This window comes from Haliotis asinina, chromosome 5 (assembly GCF_037392515.1).
Source record: "Haliotis asinina isolate JCU_RB_2024 chromosome 5, JCU_Hal_asi_v2, whole genome shotgun sequence".
Taxonomy (NCBI): Eukaryota; Metazoa; Mollusca; class Gastropoda; order Lepetellida; family Haliotidae; genus Haliotis; species Haliotis asinina.
In genome coordinates, this window is record NC_090284.1 from 9,125,416 (window position 1) to 9,141,332 (window position 15,917).

Genomic DNA, 15,917 nt, shown 5'->3' on the forward strand with positions numbered 1-15,917 from the left:
TTACAGAATAGTATACTTAACACTTTCACAAAGGACATCCAGCTATGCTTAGGACACCTTCGTTATTGTATCTTCAGACAGAGGTTGTCAGACCGGTGTGACCAGTGTAAAACTCCACCTTAAAATGCCGTGTCATTTACATTGAATGTAGTACTGATTCCCACATGATATTCTCTTAATTATCGTCAGACAATACACTTTGAACATATACTTCGAATGGTTTACAATTAGAAGTTAGATGTCCTGTCAACCAGACCACGATATTTATTCCGCTAGAACAGCATATTAACGACTTGGGTTGTGATCAGTCCGTGGCAATTGAAGTATGCAACAGTTGAGAGACAGAACACACGCACGCACGCACACACGCGCGCGAACACACACACACACACACACACACGCTGTTTCAGCTGACTAGCCACTCTTCATCTGTTCACTGTGCCCATGATAAATCTATGACAGCATTATCCACTGTAAGGTGCAACATCCACATCCTCAAAGTCAAACAGCCATGAAATGTTTGGCGGCCATCTTGGACGCCATATGAATGTTTTGGAAAGTGGGCCCCCAAATTGGTCGCCTACCATACGGTTTATCATGAAATTTCCTAACACTTTGCAAAGTTGCATGCGCTAGTATCTATTTTCACCCTAAGCCACTGCACTATGTGCTGAAATTTAATGTAACATAAGATAGTGATGATGTCGATATGTTAAGCAAATAAGCCAAGCACACGCCCGGATGATAAAGCGTGTATGTAAAAGGCTTGGGATGCGTAACTCTAAGCCTTGGATGGAATCGAGTCCTGTCTGGATCACGCGGTTACTCACGCGATATCTTGTTAAATGGTCAAGGTTCTCTCTAACTTGGTTATACTACAGGTCACTAATGTTGGCAATTCCTTCGTTTGCCTTTCGTAACTCTGTTGTGCAGCTGTCAAATATATAGATGCATGGACTTAGTAATGCAGGATAAAAATACAAATATAGAAAAAATATCTATTTTTTACTAGGTTGAATACGCGCAACGCCATCACATGAATATCTTGGAATAAATGTTCAACCTTGACAAGAAAAAAGAGCTTACATGAACACCTAATAGGTCACCGTGGTGTATATACATTTGGTGGATGTAGGAGTGTCACACCTATGCATTTGACAGTCGGATTGTTTGGGTCACTGTTAGATTTGAAATATGTTCGTGTTATATCACGTGTTTCGTTATGAAGGTCCAAAGTAATGCACATCTCAGACCTGTAGAAAACCCCCAATATATATATGATCTTTATCTATACTAGGGGTATACACGTGATGTTGCAACAATATTGCTAAAAGCGGCGTAAAACCACACTCGTATACTCGCGTTTGCGTAAGCTGCACAGTATATCAATTCTTAATGTCGTTAGACTAAACTGTATTTCTAAAATAAACTCAACAAAAATAAAAACTTTACGCTCGTTTCAAAGTCAATAATTTGAACATTTTGGAAAATGGGTTTGAAATAACGATTGTATTCAATTCTCTTGTCATTAAAGATGCTATAACATACAGATTATGTTTGTAATGGAATCGGTTCCACCGGAAATGCGACTACAATGTCCATGATCAAAAACTAGGCGTCACAACTTAATGAAGTCATGTCAATATCGGGTGTGTCCTCCATGGGCGTTCACAACTGCGATACAGCGTCTTCTTATGGATGATGCGTCTGAACACAGCTTGGGGAATGCGCCGCCATATTTGTACCAACATGGCACCAAGCTCCTGCAAGTTCTGTGGAGGGTTCCTTACTTGACGGAGCCGCCTGCCTAACACTTCCCACACATGCTCTATGGGGTGGAGGTCCGGAGATCTTGAGGGCCACTCCACGATATTGATGCCTGAGGAAATTCGTTCTTAAATTGACCGTTTGAGATCTGGCTTTATCCTGTTGGAAGGTCAGACCTGGGCCAGGAGCTGCCATTAATGGCAAAAGCTTTGGAACGAGCACCTGATCCTTGTATGCTTCCGCATTATGGTTTCCCTGGGTGACAATGAGTCGGGGCCAAGCATGACCGTTGATAGCACCCCAAACCATAACGCTATCGCCCCCAAATCGATCCACTTCCTGTTCGCAACACTGGGCATTGCGTTCTCCTCGTCTTCTCCAAACTCTTTCCCTTCCATCAGCAAAGGTTTATGTGAACCTTTATTCATCACTAAACACAACCCTATTCCAATGAGCCATTTTCCAGTTTTGCCGTTTAGAGTTATCTGCCCTCTGTGACACGTGACCGCGGGCATGACGACACGTAAACAACAGCTGTCAGGTTGACGTTCCGTTTGTTTTGTCGACAGACGATATTGTTTACCTTTGGCCTGCTATCATTATTTGAAGAAAATATCAAGTATGTTCTCGTCAAAGACTGTACCACAGTTGAAAATGTATTTGAAAGATCGTGGTGTGACATTTACAGGCTACATTCGTCGCGAATTGATCACTTTGTGCGAGTGTGTTGCCAACTTGAATTTGCCCGTCTTGCATGATGTTTCCGATGTAAACTGCGCATCCCAAACATTATCACACCTGAACATTAATTCTGATCCTTTCCTTATACCCGGCTACTCTAACAATTTGTCACAATCCCCGGAAATTGGAATATATGACGTATTTAATTACTTGGTGTCGTTCAGGCCCGATTACGACAGAAGGAAGCTCCGTGCTTACAAATCTTTTCAAGACTATCGCTTGTATGCTGATGGGCATGTCAACAGTGTAGAGTATGTTGATGCTACTGACACCGTCGGAATTTTTAAAGCATCTGTGAAGCCAACACAACGGGACAAGACCTACTTAAAGTCCGAGTTCTACAACCTATGGATTGCTGTGGACAAAATGAATGTTGACATTAAGACCGCTTACTGTCAGTGCCCAGGAGGGTAAGTGATCTAACACTAGGAAGGTCTAAATCTCATAATGATCCTTAAAATTAAATGGATTGGCTGTTTTTGACTACATAGCATAAAACTTAAACAAGCTTAAATACCATTAAAGCCAAATTTCCCAACTGTCTTCAATTTGCAAAGAAACAACCAGTCCCAAACTCTTGGAAACAATGAGCATTTATATCCTTGTTTCAGTGGATCATAGCCAATATTTGTAAGTTCCTAATATTTCTGTATAGGTAGTCAGAATACTGTGAAAGTAGTTATTGATGTTGCTCATGAAGATTACATATTCAATATTTGTTGAAGTAACCCTTATCCTGAAAAATAAAACCCTTTATGAATATTCTTTTCACATATTTCAGTTCTGATGGAGCCTGCAGACATATAGCAGCAACACTTTTTGATATTGAAGCTTTTGAGAAAAAGAGCATCACTGATGGCCCTTCCCTTTGGACCAAAAGACCAAGACCTCATGATGAGCCTGTGCCACTGGCTCACCTAAAAGTCAAGAAAATCAGGTACAAAAAGAAAAATGAGGATATATGGGGATTTTCAATACATTAGTCTGTAAGTGGTCAATAATATATAACATAATCTGGTTTTAAATAAATGACAAACAACAGGAAATAAATGGAAATATATTTAATGTTGCTATATGTATAACCAATCTGTACTGTGTTGCAGTTATGGACAAACGCTTGCTGACACAAGTAGTGACTATGGCCAGGATACTTTTGATCCTCGACCAATAAGTGACAGATCAAATCCATCACTTGAACAGGTGGCCAATTTTGCAGCCTCACTGCATCAGGTTAGAATGACTGAAATATTTTTATTTCAGTTTGCAACATGTGATATGTAGCTTAAACATGAAAATGTTAAGTATTCATATAAAAGTTTTTGGAAAAGGTGAAATCAGTGAATATCTATCTGTGAAACAATGCACTTAATGCTTATAACACTTCCAATGTGGAATCATGACAGAAAAGGACAGTTTTCAGTGTTCAGCACGAGATGTATCCCAGGTGAATTATATTATATATGTATTATGTAACTTATCCAAAACTTTCACATTTGCAGATCAATCCTAATGCTTGTGCCTTGGAGAGCCTCCTTGATCCCACTGACACACAGATTCAAGCAATGAAAATTAATGAGGAATGTGTTGCTATGTCCCTACTCAAGAAACTAGAGGCCCTTGAGTTGCCTCCTTGTTCTGACATTTCTGAGGACATTATTGATAGACTGAAATATTGTCCTGATGACATTAGTTACATTGAACATGAAACAACAGGGCAGAGTGAGAATCCTACATGGTCAGTTATGAGAAAAGGCATGGTGACTAGTTCAAATTTTAAACGTGTTTGCACCAGGGCAGATGCTTTTGAAAAGAACAAAAACATTGACTGCTCAAAGTTAGTGAAATGTTTGCTCCATGACAGTCTTAGCACTGACATTAGCAATGTACCATCTGCTATTGTGTGGGGTAAGAAAAGGGAAAGCAAGGCCAAAGAAATGTACACACAGATTGAAAGAAGGAGACATACAAAATTATCTGTGAAAATAAAAGGTTTATTGATTGATAAGGAAAATCCTTTCCTTGGTACTTCAGTGGATGGTACAGTTGAATGTCAATGCAAAGAAAATCATCAAGACAAACTGTTAGAAATTAAATGTCCATGGGCTTTGCGAGACTGTGATCCTAAAAGTGCTGCACAAAATAGGGGGTGTTACCTGAAAGATGGTAATTGGCACCTTAAAGATGACAGTGATTATTATTATCAAATTCAAGGCCAATTAGGCATATATGGATTTCAGTCCTGTGATCTGGTCATTTACACAAGGAAAGGTATACATGTTATTAATGTACCTTTTCATGAACAATTCTTTGAGTCTATGATCAGAAAAATCAAATCTATTTATGTAAAACAATTGCTTCCTTTATTGCTGCAGACTTTAAACAAGTAAAATAGATGAAGACTTTTGTCAGCTCTGACTGAAACTTCCTGTTTACTGTATGAGGTACATGTATTTCTTTTGAATGAACCCAAAGTCTACTTAGCAAGAACATTGTCCAAGTTACACAGTGAAGCTGCCACATTCACACACTGACAAAGAGAACCTTTCATTTTCAAAGGAATAACACCCTGTAATAGTTTATATTCTTTCAGCCTACCAATAGCTCTCTCAACATGTATTCTAGCACTTGCTATTCTCCTAGTTTTGGTAACTGCTACTGAACTGAGTTGTCTCCCATGAGAAAATGGTGGTATGTTGAGAGTTGCCTTCTTAAAGGCTAACAGATCTCTTATTAAAAAGCCTCTATCAGCCATGATGTCATCATGTTCAGAGAGTAAATCTAAGAAACCAGACTGCTGAACTATCTTCCTATCTGAAATGCTGCCTGACCATAATTTTGAAACAAAAGTAAATGAACCTTTAGGAGAGCAAGCAACCAAACACTTTAAGGTATTTCTATGTTTATAAGATGACCATGTTACTCTCTGGCTGGAAGGAATGCTTGGTTTTTGAAGTAGAAATTCTGTACAATCAATAACTGCTTTGGTATTTGGAAAATATTTAAAACATTTAGGAAGATTGTGTTTCACCTGTCTTGTGGAAGGCCACTTGATAAGAAAACATAATTCTTTGCACATCAGATTGATCCATGTGTTGAAAATTCTACTTATGTGGGAATTTGAAACACCAAATAAATCTGACAACTGCTCCACATCATTAGCTCGCCGTAGACGCATCAGAGTGATGATGAATTCCTCATACAGAGAGAGCAGTCTTGAGGGGCCTCTGCTGGATTTTTGCTGCAATACAAAGTAGGAAATTGTTAACATTTACTCTGCTGTACCATTTACATTGTGAACTGATGTTGTCAGAAACTATTTTGGAAATAATGCACTGGTTGCCAGCTAAAATTCAGAGATGTATTAATTAGGAACATTCTTTATTATCAGTAGTATGTCTTTATGTTCTGACCATAATAAACTATTTCTGAAAATGTAACCAGTATGGAATGGTGTATATAGTATGTAAGATCCTTTGATATGTTCTGACATGACCACTAATGACAAACACACCCCATCCTGCTTTGTCTCACTTTGTCCTCTCCAGTAGGTCATCCTGGCAGCCTTGTCTTTCAGCCAGTTGAACACCAACATGAGCATGGCAATACTGAGCCCTGTTGTAAATGTGTAAAACTGATCATCTATCTTCATTGACTATGTGAAGTTGAATAATAAATTAAACATGAATGTTATATTTTGCTTACAGTGCAAAACCCCAAAGGATTTATCAGTGTAATAATTAAGTTATTTCATTTATATATGCAGGTATTTTGTATGTATTTATGTTAATACACAACAACATGTAATATATTTACCAGTGTAAAACTTCCTGCTTTTGTTGTTTTTAGTGATGTTATCCATTGTTAATTTTTTTGTCAACATCTTGGGGTTCTGCAGCATATCATCTGTGTATGTGCTGATGTCATCAAAACACAGGTTTGTTTGTGTAGAGGCATCAGCAGTAGATTTGACAGTGGAGTAGGCATGATCACCAAGAGCTGTCATTGGACCAACAATGTCCATGCCCGTTTGAATTTCACCTGCTAAATAATTGAACATAATTAGACCGAACGAATATTAACATAGAGCATATACAAGTATGTACAATTATCACATAAAAAGGATTCAATCCAAAACAAGACAATGCATTAATTGTAAAGCAACATGCTCAAGTGAATGTTTTTAAACATGCATACATTTGGTAGGTAAGACATCATCCTCCACACTTCTCTTTTCGCATGGAGTGTCTGAAGTCACTCGATCAGCCTGTCTATGACGAGGTGGTGGTCTGGGCTTCGAGGGTGTGGAGGTTACAGGGACTGGGTCGGGGAAATCCACAGTTGGTCCACGGCCACCTGACAGAATATTTATAAACCAGTTGTAGTTAACACGAGCACTGAAACAACAGTTTAAAAATTTGCATAGGTGCATTATTTTACAACATGTAACCACTTATATATCTGTGACTCAGGTTGTAGTTTTTTTCATTGTTCGAGAGATTAATGATTTGCATTGACGATACATGCTCAATTTTCACTTTCACCTGACGCAAACAAACACAGCAGAGTAGCATATTCACAAAAAAACTCACCTACGAAGTGTTTGGAACAAATGTACGTGTGCCTCGTGATGCTTTTCACATCAAATCCCTCTCGACCACAGGCCCTCGTCCACCTCAAACATTTCTCCGGTTGACTCTTCGGTTTCGGAAAAGGAATAAAAAATACGTGTGCCATGTCATGGCGATCCTTGTACCTGTTATCAGACTTGCACAAGCCATAGCAACAGTGGTGGAAAGGCATCTTCAACTTCTCTCGGTGTACACGTCAGATAGTGGTCGGTGCACCGTCAAACACGTTACAAAATTTGACAGCCGTTTGTTTTGACCGTTTGCCCGCGGTCACGTGGTTTTGCAAAGGGACATCACTCTAAACGAACCTTTGTTGCGAAACTGGAAAATGGCCTAGGTGCCGTCGTGCCCAGAGAAGACGTTGGCGTCGATGGAAACGGGTTAGAATTGGTCCACGATATGGTCGCCGTGCATGAAGACGAGCAGAGCGAATGGTTGGGGCAGTCACTCGACCTCCAAACAATACATTCCCAGTGGATGTTTCAGTGACAAACCGATTTTCGCAAATGACGTCACACATGGTCGACCAGGACGTAGGCGGTCACCTGTTTTGCTAGTTTGATGGACACGTGTCTGGAGATTATGGATGGTCTGTCGACTGCATCCCATCACCCTCGCAACATCAGTGACGGTCGTTCTCATATTCAGCATGCCAATGGCACGTTCACGCTAAAATGTTAGACAATCGTTGCATTGCACATTAACGATTAATTAACCATAAACCGTGTTTTTCTGAGATGACATTCTATTCTGCTACTAAGAATCACAACTGCACGTGTATCAATAGGTCACGTGACTTGTGGCTCGTGGAAACGTGATTTTCGCGCGCAGCGCTCTCCCCTTGCTACGTAGGCCCGACCAGTTGAATGAATGTGTGACGTAATGCCCTTGACAATGCATTTAACCATAATCACAACAAGAACTCTTCAAGAAAAGTTTCAAAAGACTGTTTGAAAAGTAATGAGTGTCAAGTTTTTATTTTTGCTGAGGTTTTAGAAGAGTTGGTGTTCTCTCTTCTTGGTTCGTTCTTCTACGTCAGGTAGATAGTAGATGAAATCAACATAATATTTCACAAGACAAATGTACAGGACATGCATTTCAGGGAATCTCTGTGTTATCTCTGCTGGACGGAATGTATTTCCTAACCGATATAAGTCTGAACACAGACAACAATCAATACGCATGATTTCTCTCTCTCTCTCTCTTGATATATTTACTACATTTTCAAAACAACACAGGTCATCACAAAACGCGTTAGAATTACTGTGGTTTAAACAATTAAAATCAAGACATAAAGACTTGTACAATGCAGAGTGAATAGTGAGCCAATGGTATGATTTGTACTCATCTTTGAAATGCATAATGTAGAGGTAATTTTCAAAAACAGCTCGTGTTCCTGTGCATTGCGCTCAGGTCAAATGTCAACTGTTAAGCAACGCTTGATTCGGAAAGCATTTGGATGGGTGACCGTCCACAACGGAGCACATGTGATACATGTGGTCTCACCGTTGTTTGTTTGCTCTAAATGGCCCCTGTTCACCCAGCAGAAAATGGGTACTCGGTGAAATAAGTTGTGAAACTATTTTTCTTCTAACGCCTAACAGGCACCTTGGGTTATCCGGGGTAAGAATGATCTGATTGTGCGCTTTGAGCAGGATATCTGGCCTGGAAAAGGCATGTTATGAATATTCTCATCATTAAAAGTAAAGAAAACACATACTGAATAGCTGAGTCAATGCTATGTGCTTTGGTAATATTATCATTAAGGGTGTTTGGATATAAGTGTTAATTTCCGGATATATAACAGAAAGTCCCAAAATACAAATATTTCTCCAGCCAGAATGAAAGAATCACACTATGTTACCAATCGTTTCCATATTTGGGGAGGATTTTTCATATTAGTTGATTAAACGAAATAGCAGAAATGACTGCGTATACGTTACTGTAAGAGTATCTTTGAAATAACGCCAAACATGGAGTTTTTTAACTGGGATCATCATAATAAACGGCATAAATGTTAACTTTTCAAATGCGAAAACCTTATCATCGATAAATGTTCACATGCCATGCGGGGAAACAACTTCAAGGTTTTCTCATAAATACAGTTTCTGTACTCTTCAGGAAAACAATGTTGAGGGCATTGTCTTTGTCTGTATGGTCCTGTCGTATTTCACTGTCAGTTTCCAAGATTATAATACACGTTATGGGGATATCAGTCTGAACGAGCCCCCCAGTGTCAGTTGATTGTGAATTTACGTAACGGAGCAGTGACTGCAAGCCCGTTCTGAATTGTCACAGCTTATATTCCCATGTTCGTTGTCAATTCCAGAGCATCTAACTGTTGTGTTGTTAACAATGTTCTATTACATTGTATTAACCAGCATGATTTTCTGGACACGCTCTGAAAGTGTATGCTTTCTAAAGGGTGCTATGAGTTATCAAAAGTCATATGCTTATGTTATTTGATATATTTGATGTCAAGATATCACCAGTGCCGTGTTATGCTCCGGAGAGAGGTTTTCAACCTTTAACGGATGCTACAACAGGTTTCGTTAACTACTGTACATAAACTTTTCATCAGTGCACTGGTACGCCGAATGTTGTGAAGTAGGTCGATACCCACGCCAAATTAAAATGGTTAAATACTGGATGCCGATTCTTTAACAGGAAGGAAAATAATGTGATTTTGGGGAAGACACATCGTTACCAGTATGTTCTGAACCCAAATTTATCACATAGCTACGTGTGCACTGAAGAAGGACGCAGCCTCTGAGTTAGTAAATTGGAATACATACATATGTGTTAATTTCTCATCAGGCCACTACTCTCAGTTGTCTTTCTCTCATACCTCTTTTTCTCCACCAGTCATAGCTTATGAGGAGGTCACGTAGCTGAGTGGGTTTGATCGCTGATATTGTATGTTGGCAATTAAGTGCCTGACTTTGACACTGTATGTTGGACTCCTAACCTATCCAAAATACTAGAATATGTACTTTACAGAGAATATATAATTCAGATGCAGCATATGTTACAATCCATTGTTTGAGTGGTAATACGTATGATATACACACAGAAAAAAGTATCTCAACGCCCATGGATTTTAGCCTCCCCATATTCATTTATATTCAGATATTATGGTATGTATATGTGTAAGATTATTTTTACCCCTCGTACCATACGTTGACTTTTAGATATGCTCCCGCTGAGATCAAAGGCGAACACCAAATGCGTTAGGAAAAGGTTTCTACATCTCGATAACATAGAAAATCACTCAGTTCCGTTGTCGATAAGTAACCGTGAGACATCAGCAACTGACAAGTGCTCCAAGATGGCAGTCTACTGACATGCAGAATGCTGACATGCCACGAGGACGTTTACACGAGATGTTGGCTGACTGAGCGATGACTCAGAAAACATCAACTGATGAGGTTAAGGAGCGTCATCGTTCAGGTCGGTAACGAGTGATAACTAGTAGGAAAGCTACAAACTTCTTAACACCACTTCATCCGTTCATGTCAAGTGACATGTCAATACAGAGTGGTTTCCATGTCGTCGTTGTCCAAAAGAACTATACGAAATCGCAGCAAACTGAGCCAGACTACCTATCATCTGTTATCATATATCGATTAACGATTCAGGGAAGTAGAGGTGACGGGATCGAGCCAGCCTGTGACCGGGTGTGAAAACTATATCACACTCTTTCAGTGTTGTCACAACTCCTGGAGTACCGAACACAATCCTGTGCACTTAAAAAAACAACGAATCGGCTAGTAAATGACCGGATGGTGGTCACATGAATACATGGAAATACCTAGTGGCGGGTACAACAACTTGGACAAAGTACTATGACTATCTGTCCCAGTCCACCCAGCTGTTAAGGGGTACCTCATAAGAATGGGAAAGCCAAGCCACATTAAGACGGTGCGCTTAGTGGTTGCAATAGCTGCGTGATCCATGAAAAAAAATAAGACGTGCCGTTGAGATCGACATCCAGTGATCGAGGGGCAAAAACAAAGCGCCTTTGAGTGTCTGAGCTGGAGCTCGGCCTATGGGTTAGCATATTGTTAATACATTACTAATGTTGGTTGATCTTAGTGTGATCACTGCACTTATCTTTCTTTGGTCCTTTCATTGTGTTTCTGTTCTGTGCTTTCATTTGCTTGTTATCTTACGTCAAAATGTTGCGAACAGATCACGGAACAGAGCTGGACGGCGTCCTCGTCCTCATGGTCGCTTCCGTTGAAAATGGTTTAAATAGATATATTTACAATGTGTCATATTCGTTGCCATTGCCTGTGCCTGATAACCCTTTATAATATTGAAGAGAGGAAATGGATTGTCTTAAATATAATACCACATGTGTAAACTACAAAGCATTGTATTTAATGTTTCATAAAATTAACATTAAAAGATAGCTCAAATTCGTTTTTTCAACGTTTAACCTGCGCAATGATGAGAAGTACTAGTTTCCGTGTTAAACTGTAACGTGAAACGTTTCATGATGCTTTTCCCAAAGCTTTGCATGACAAAGTTTTCAATGACCATTACATTGGGGTTTGTTATATGCCCATACATTAGCCTGCATCTAGTTTGTATATAAAGACAGTAAGTATAGTCTATAAATTCCACTAATTTTGATAATACTATAATGAAAATATCGTTTATTCAACTTAATATACGTTGAAGCAGATCATTGGTATATTCACTTTTGCAAGAAGAACCCATAATTTAACATTACTTTATAGAATGAACCAAATTAAGTATATTACTTGGTATAACAGAAACAAAGGCTTTTTTCGTAGATTAATAAGGAATCTCCAGTGAATAATGCTAACTAAATCATGGTATTAATGAATCTTTATCAATAAGTGGTGGAGTCTTTCCAAAAAAGTGAGGGCATTTGGCACCTCTCGAATAGTCGTCACAAACACATGCAATGTCAACTACAGAAACATGAAAAAAAATTTTAAACATGCCTCCATATTGGGTTACGCCTGTCTCGAAAAACTTCACCGCATGCCTCGCAGGAATCACTCTTCCTCTGGCCCGTCCATGTATATTATGATAATTTCATAAATGTCATTTCGTTAGAAATAATAGCGACAATTCAGATATTTTGTGGTTACATTGTTCTGCCAAACACAAAATCCGTAATTCTAAACTAAACATGTTCGCGATACACATGTTACTGTCAGAAATTGAACGAAATTAATAAATACATGCTATCTCGTTTTCTAGAGGTGAAATCTTAAGATTTTATGGCAGGGTGATAAATTTCAGTAAAAATCAGAAAAAGGAAGTCACCAGCCCTAAAACCACTACCACTACCCTAATACCTCTTACTTGACATTTACTGATTTCTCCACCGTTGCACCTACCATGATGTAAATGTTAAGGCGATTCAGTTTTGTCACCTCGAACGCATCCGTTGCGTATACAGTCCATATTACAGTCCAATCACCTGTTCTCAGTCTGTGACAAACGCACTGTAGTGCATGCTGTATGGGATGACACACTTAAAAAAAATACATTTTATCATACTTTTTGATAGTGTAATGTATTGGCTTGAAACTAAAACGGTAACTGAGAATAAGGCAAGAAAATGTGTGTGAAGACATCAAACAACAAAGGAAGGTGATGTAACTATCAATTTATTATAGATTAATTGGTCACAAATCAATACCAAAGTAAATATGGCAGCTCAAAATAGAATGACAGTGCACATTTAAAGATAATTCAACACAAGGACAGTGATTGTAGCACTAGGCGAGATGTTGGTAATATTCAGCAACAATAATTCAACTCAGAAGAAAGCCAGAGTATCAAGGTTATACTCACACACGCATACAATGCTGGTTTTCTTGTAACTTTTCTTGCTCTGTGCAATGAGAGGATGGAGATACCGACCCTTATATAACTACAAACAAGGGGGGATGTAATACATTCCAGAACTCTGTCTAAATATAGCACAAATCTGAATGTATATCACATCACTGCCACAACTGGATGTCGACAGGTACAGTGACTAATTACACATGGGGACATTGATTCAAATTGATTAACACTGCTTCATAACAATAGTTATTCGTAAGCACATGTTCTTCGTGGAGTCAAACGTGACAGCCCTTTGAAAAGAGTTTTGTTTCTTGGATTTACTTGGCGTGCATGTAACATTCCTGGACAATACGGGCACTGGCACCTGGAGAAGATGGTAACCTGACGGAGTATACGTCAGTGTATTTTGAAACGGAATAATCATTAGACGTCGCGGATGTACGATATAATTATTTTTATGAACATGTTCTGTTTGCAATACCAAAACTACCGTGGTACATCTTCTCTGATAGCTGGTACTGTCACCACAAGCTGCTCACATTCATTGGCATACAACAACTTCAGTACTGTGACCAGATGATGCTAATAAGGAGTTGTGTATTTTTGTGGGATCTTAGAGAATCTCACCATTAAATTATTGTGCTAGCGTAATGCTATTATCATAACGACAATTAACAATGCCATTAATGATATGAAATTAATAGAACCCACTACGTACCTGTTTGCAAGCTTTTGGGGTAACATACAGCCATTTGAGTAAGGTATCAATGAAGCACAAAAAGAAGCAAGTGCAATCACCAGGTGTCGGATGAGAGTGTCGGTTCGATTCCCAGATGGCACTCAGTCAGAAAAGTACTAGACTCTGCACTTTACTGAGAACGCGTGATCCCAAAGATAACATATGTTGCACTGGACCACACTCTAATAGACATTGTGTATCCACTGACGGGTGTAGAAACAGATACGTTCTGACCTTCCGTTTGGAACTCAGAAATACCTTTTTCAAGGATACTTTCAAGTCCCTAGTAAAACCTCACCTTTTTGTTACGGCCTACCTTTAGAATACAGCACCACAAACTTTAAAGAAACGTCATAATACTATTTTACGTAATTGCAGGTGATTTTGTTCAAAAGCACGTTCTTGAAACAATGCCCTATGACGCTGGCATAGCAACAAGGTCGTCAAGCTCAGCGAGTGCGTATACGCTCCGCTCACTGATGTTTCATCTCTACCAGCCATGTCATTACAGAAACCCAACAATGTTGCGAGTTTCCAGTGGTAGTTCCCGGCGGATGCGCAATTTTTCGCAAGCACCAGTTTTAAATATTTTTTCTTTTTTTGACTAATATGCTCATATTTCTTTGTATTAAGAGGTGCTGAGGTGTTATATTTTGTGTATTTATATATTTTCTATGTTTAAATTTAGTAAGAATGACTTACATTGGTCACATTGTGCCATTTTTAATTATTCGCAGTTTTGGTCAATTAAAATAATCTACACATATTCTATATTTCGGTTTCAAACGTAACTATTTGGATCAAATGAATTATAACTGTAAACTAATATACATATATATCTTTGTCATTCAGTAATTTGCACCATTACATGGAAATATTTATTTTTCGAAGCGGTAAGATTACACTGGATGCGTCAGCCATTTTCGTGCCGATTCGGTGAGCGTATTTATTAGAATTATTGCAAGGGCTAGGGTTGGGTTAGGGTTAGGGACTAGGGTTAGGGTAAGGGACCTAATCCAAAATAGTAGGTAAATGCATGAGTACCAATTGTTTTCCTTTTCCATTCTTAATGCTTTGTTCACGAAGAAAAACGGGAGACCGAAAATATCAAAAGTTAAATAAACGATGAAATGGTTTAATGTCGAAATTTTGGGCTGGGGGAAATCGGTCTCCAGCAACTTTCACCTCTAGATCTACATATTTTCAATAATGATTCGAAGTCTAACTCACCAAACATGCCCCTGTCTCACTCATTCCTTAGCGCGATCGGCGATCCACATTACCCTTACTGTGTTCCCTACAACACTTTTCTGTCACGAAATCACACAATGATTTTTATACAAGCACGCCATTCATGCATGCACCGTGAAATCAACGTCTGACGCCTGACGTCAACAATCGTTTTCAATTCGAACCATATCGGCTCATTCAACACAACATGGTATCACGGAATGGGACAATCCTGCCAAATGATATCGGGACCATTCGGCAACTATCAGTAGATTGAAAGCACGAGGCACCAAGTCTACCCGTAACCTTCGTAATTGTCAGCAACTACTTCGACACTTTCCGTTCATTTCCGTGACGTCACAGGAATGACTAGCTAAATTTGCACATTGTACAACAATGTGGACGTAGCTCAGTCGGATAGCGTCCGACGGGTTCTCACAAACTGGTTGCCTGTCTCACTGACATGTGACCTACGGTTGGGAACGTCCTTACGAGAAACTGTGGTGCTGAATTCTCAAGGTGCTCCAACTATGTAAAGCAGCCACGGAACATCTTTGAGGAATTAATACTTGGCGCTCAACAAAAGTACTATTATTTCGTCATTTCCATCAAGACAGACGGGTGAATACCATACTGGTCTTGGTGAAGCTATGAAGCTAATGCTACATGGTACTGAAGCAATATACACCTCTATCTTTATATATATATATATATATGTATATATATATATGTATGTATATTTGTATATATACTTGGGCACCATCAAAAGGTGGTGATCCTCCATTGTCATAAAAGAATTCAGAGTATGTTGGTTTATATCTTACAAGGGACAAATGTTTCAAATCATCTCAGTCGAAAGAGGTTTAAAATATGTAACATAGTAATTTAGTATGTTGATAACTAATATTGTTTCATGCTTTCAATGAGTCCTGTATAATAAAGAAAAGGAAGGGAGTTTTTATGGATGTCAGCTTCTT

General features: G+C 39.0%; 2 protein-coding genes across 2 annotated transcripts; one reads left to right on the forward strand and one right to left on the reverse strand.

Annotated features, from left to right (window-relative positions):
- Positions 1–1,749: 1,749 nt before the first annotated feature.
- On the forward strand, positions 1,750–4,895 carry LOC137283349 (uncharacterized). Its single transcript, XM_067814809.1, has 5 exons — positions 1,750–1,781; positions 2,673–2,918; positions 3,290–3,445; positions 3,612–3,738; positions 4,008–4,895. Exons 1-5 carry the CDS (start codon positions 1,750–1,752, stop codon positions 4,893–4,895), a joined length of 1,449 nt encoding a protein of 482 aa, XP_067670910.1.
- On the reverse strand, positions 4,855–6,119 carry LOC137284802 (uncharacterized). The gene is made up of 2 exons (XM_067816785.1): positions 6,020–6,119; positions 4,855–5,746 (listed from the first exon to the last, which is right to left on the reverse strand). Exons 1-2 carry the CDS (start codon positions 6,104–6,106, stop codon positions 4,982–4,984), a joined length of 852 nt encoding a protein of 283 aa, XP_067672886.1. The 5' UTR covers positions 6,107–6,119; the 3' UTR covers positions 4,855–4,981.
- Between the last annotated feature and the right edge of the window lie 9,798 nt (positions 6,120–15,917).

Coding starts and splice junctions, on each gene's coding strand:
- LOC137283349 (XM_067814809.1), top strand. CDS start 1,750: ATGGCACCAAGCTCCTGCAAGTTCTGTGGAGG. Junction 3,446..3,611: donor CTAAAAGTCAAGAAAATCAG/GTACAAAAAGAA, acceptor ACTGTGTTGCAG/TTATGGACAAACGCTTGCTG. Junction 3,739..4,007: donor TTGCAGCCTCACTGCATCAG/GTTAGAATGACT, acceptor TCACATTTGCAG/ATCAATCCTAATGCTTGTGC.
- LOC137284802 (XM_067816785.1), bottom strand. CDS start 6,106: ATGCTCATGTTGGTGTTCAACTGGCTGAAAGACAAGGCTGCCAGGATG. Junction 5,747..6,019: donor GTGAGACAAAGCAGGATGGG/GTGTGTTTGTCA, acceptor TTTGTATTGCAG/CAAAAATCCAGCAGAGGCCC.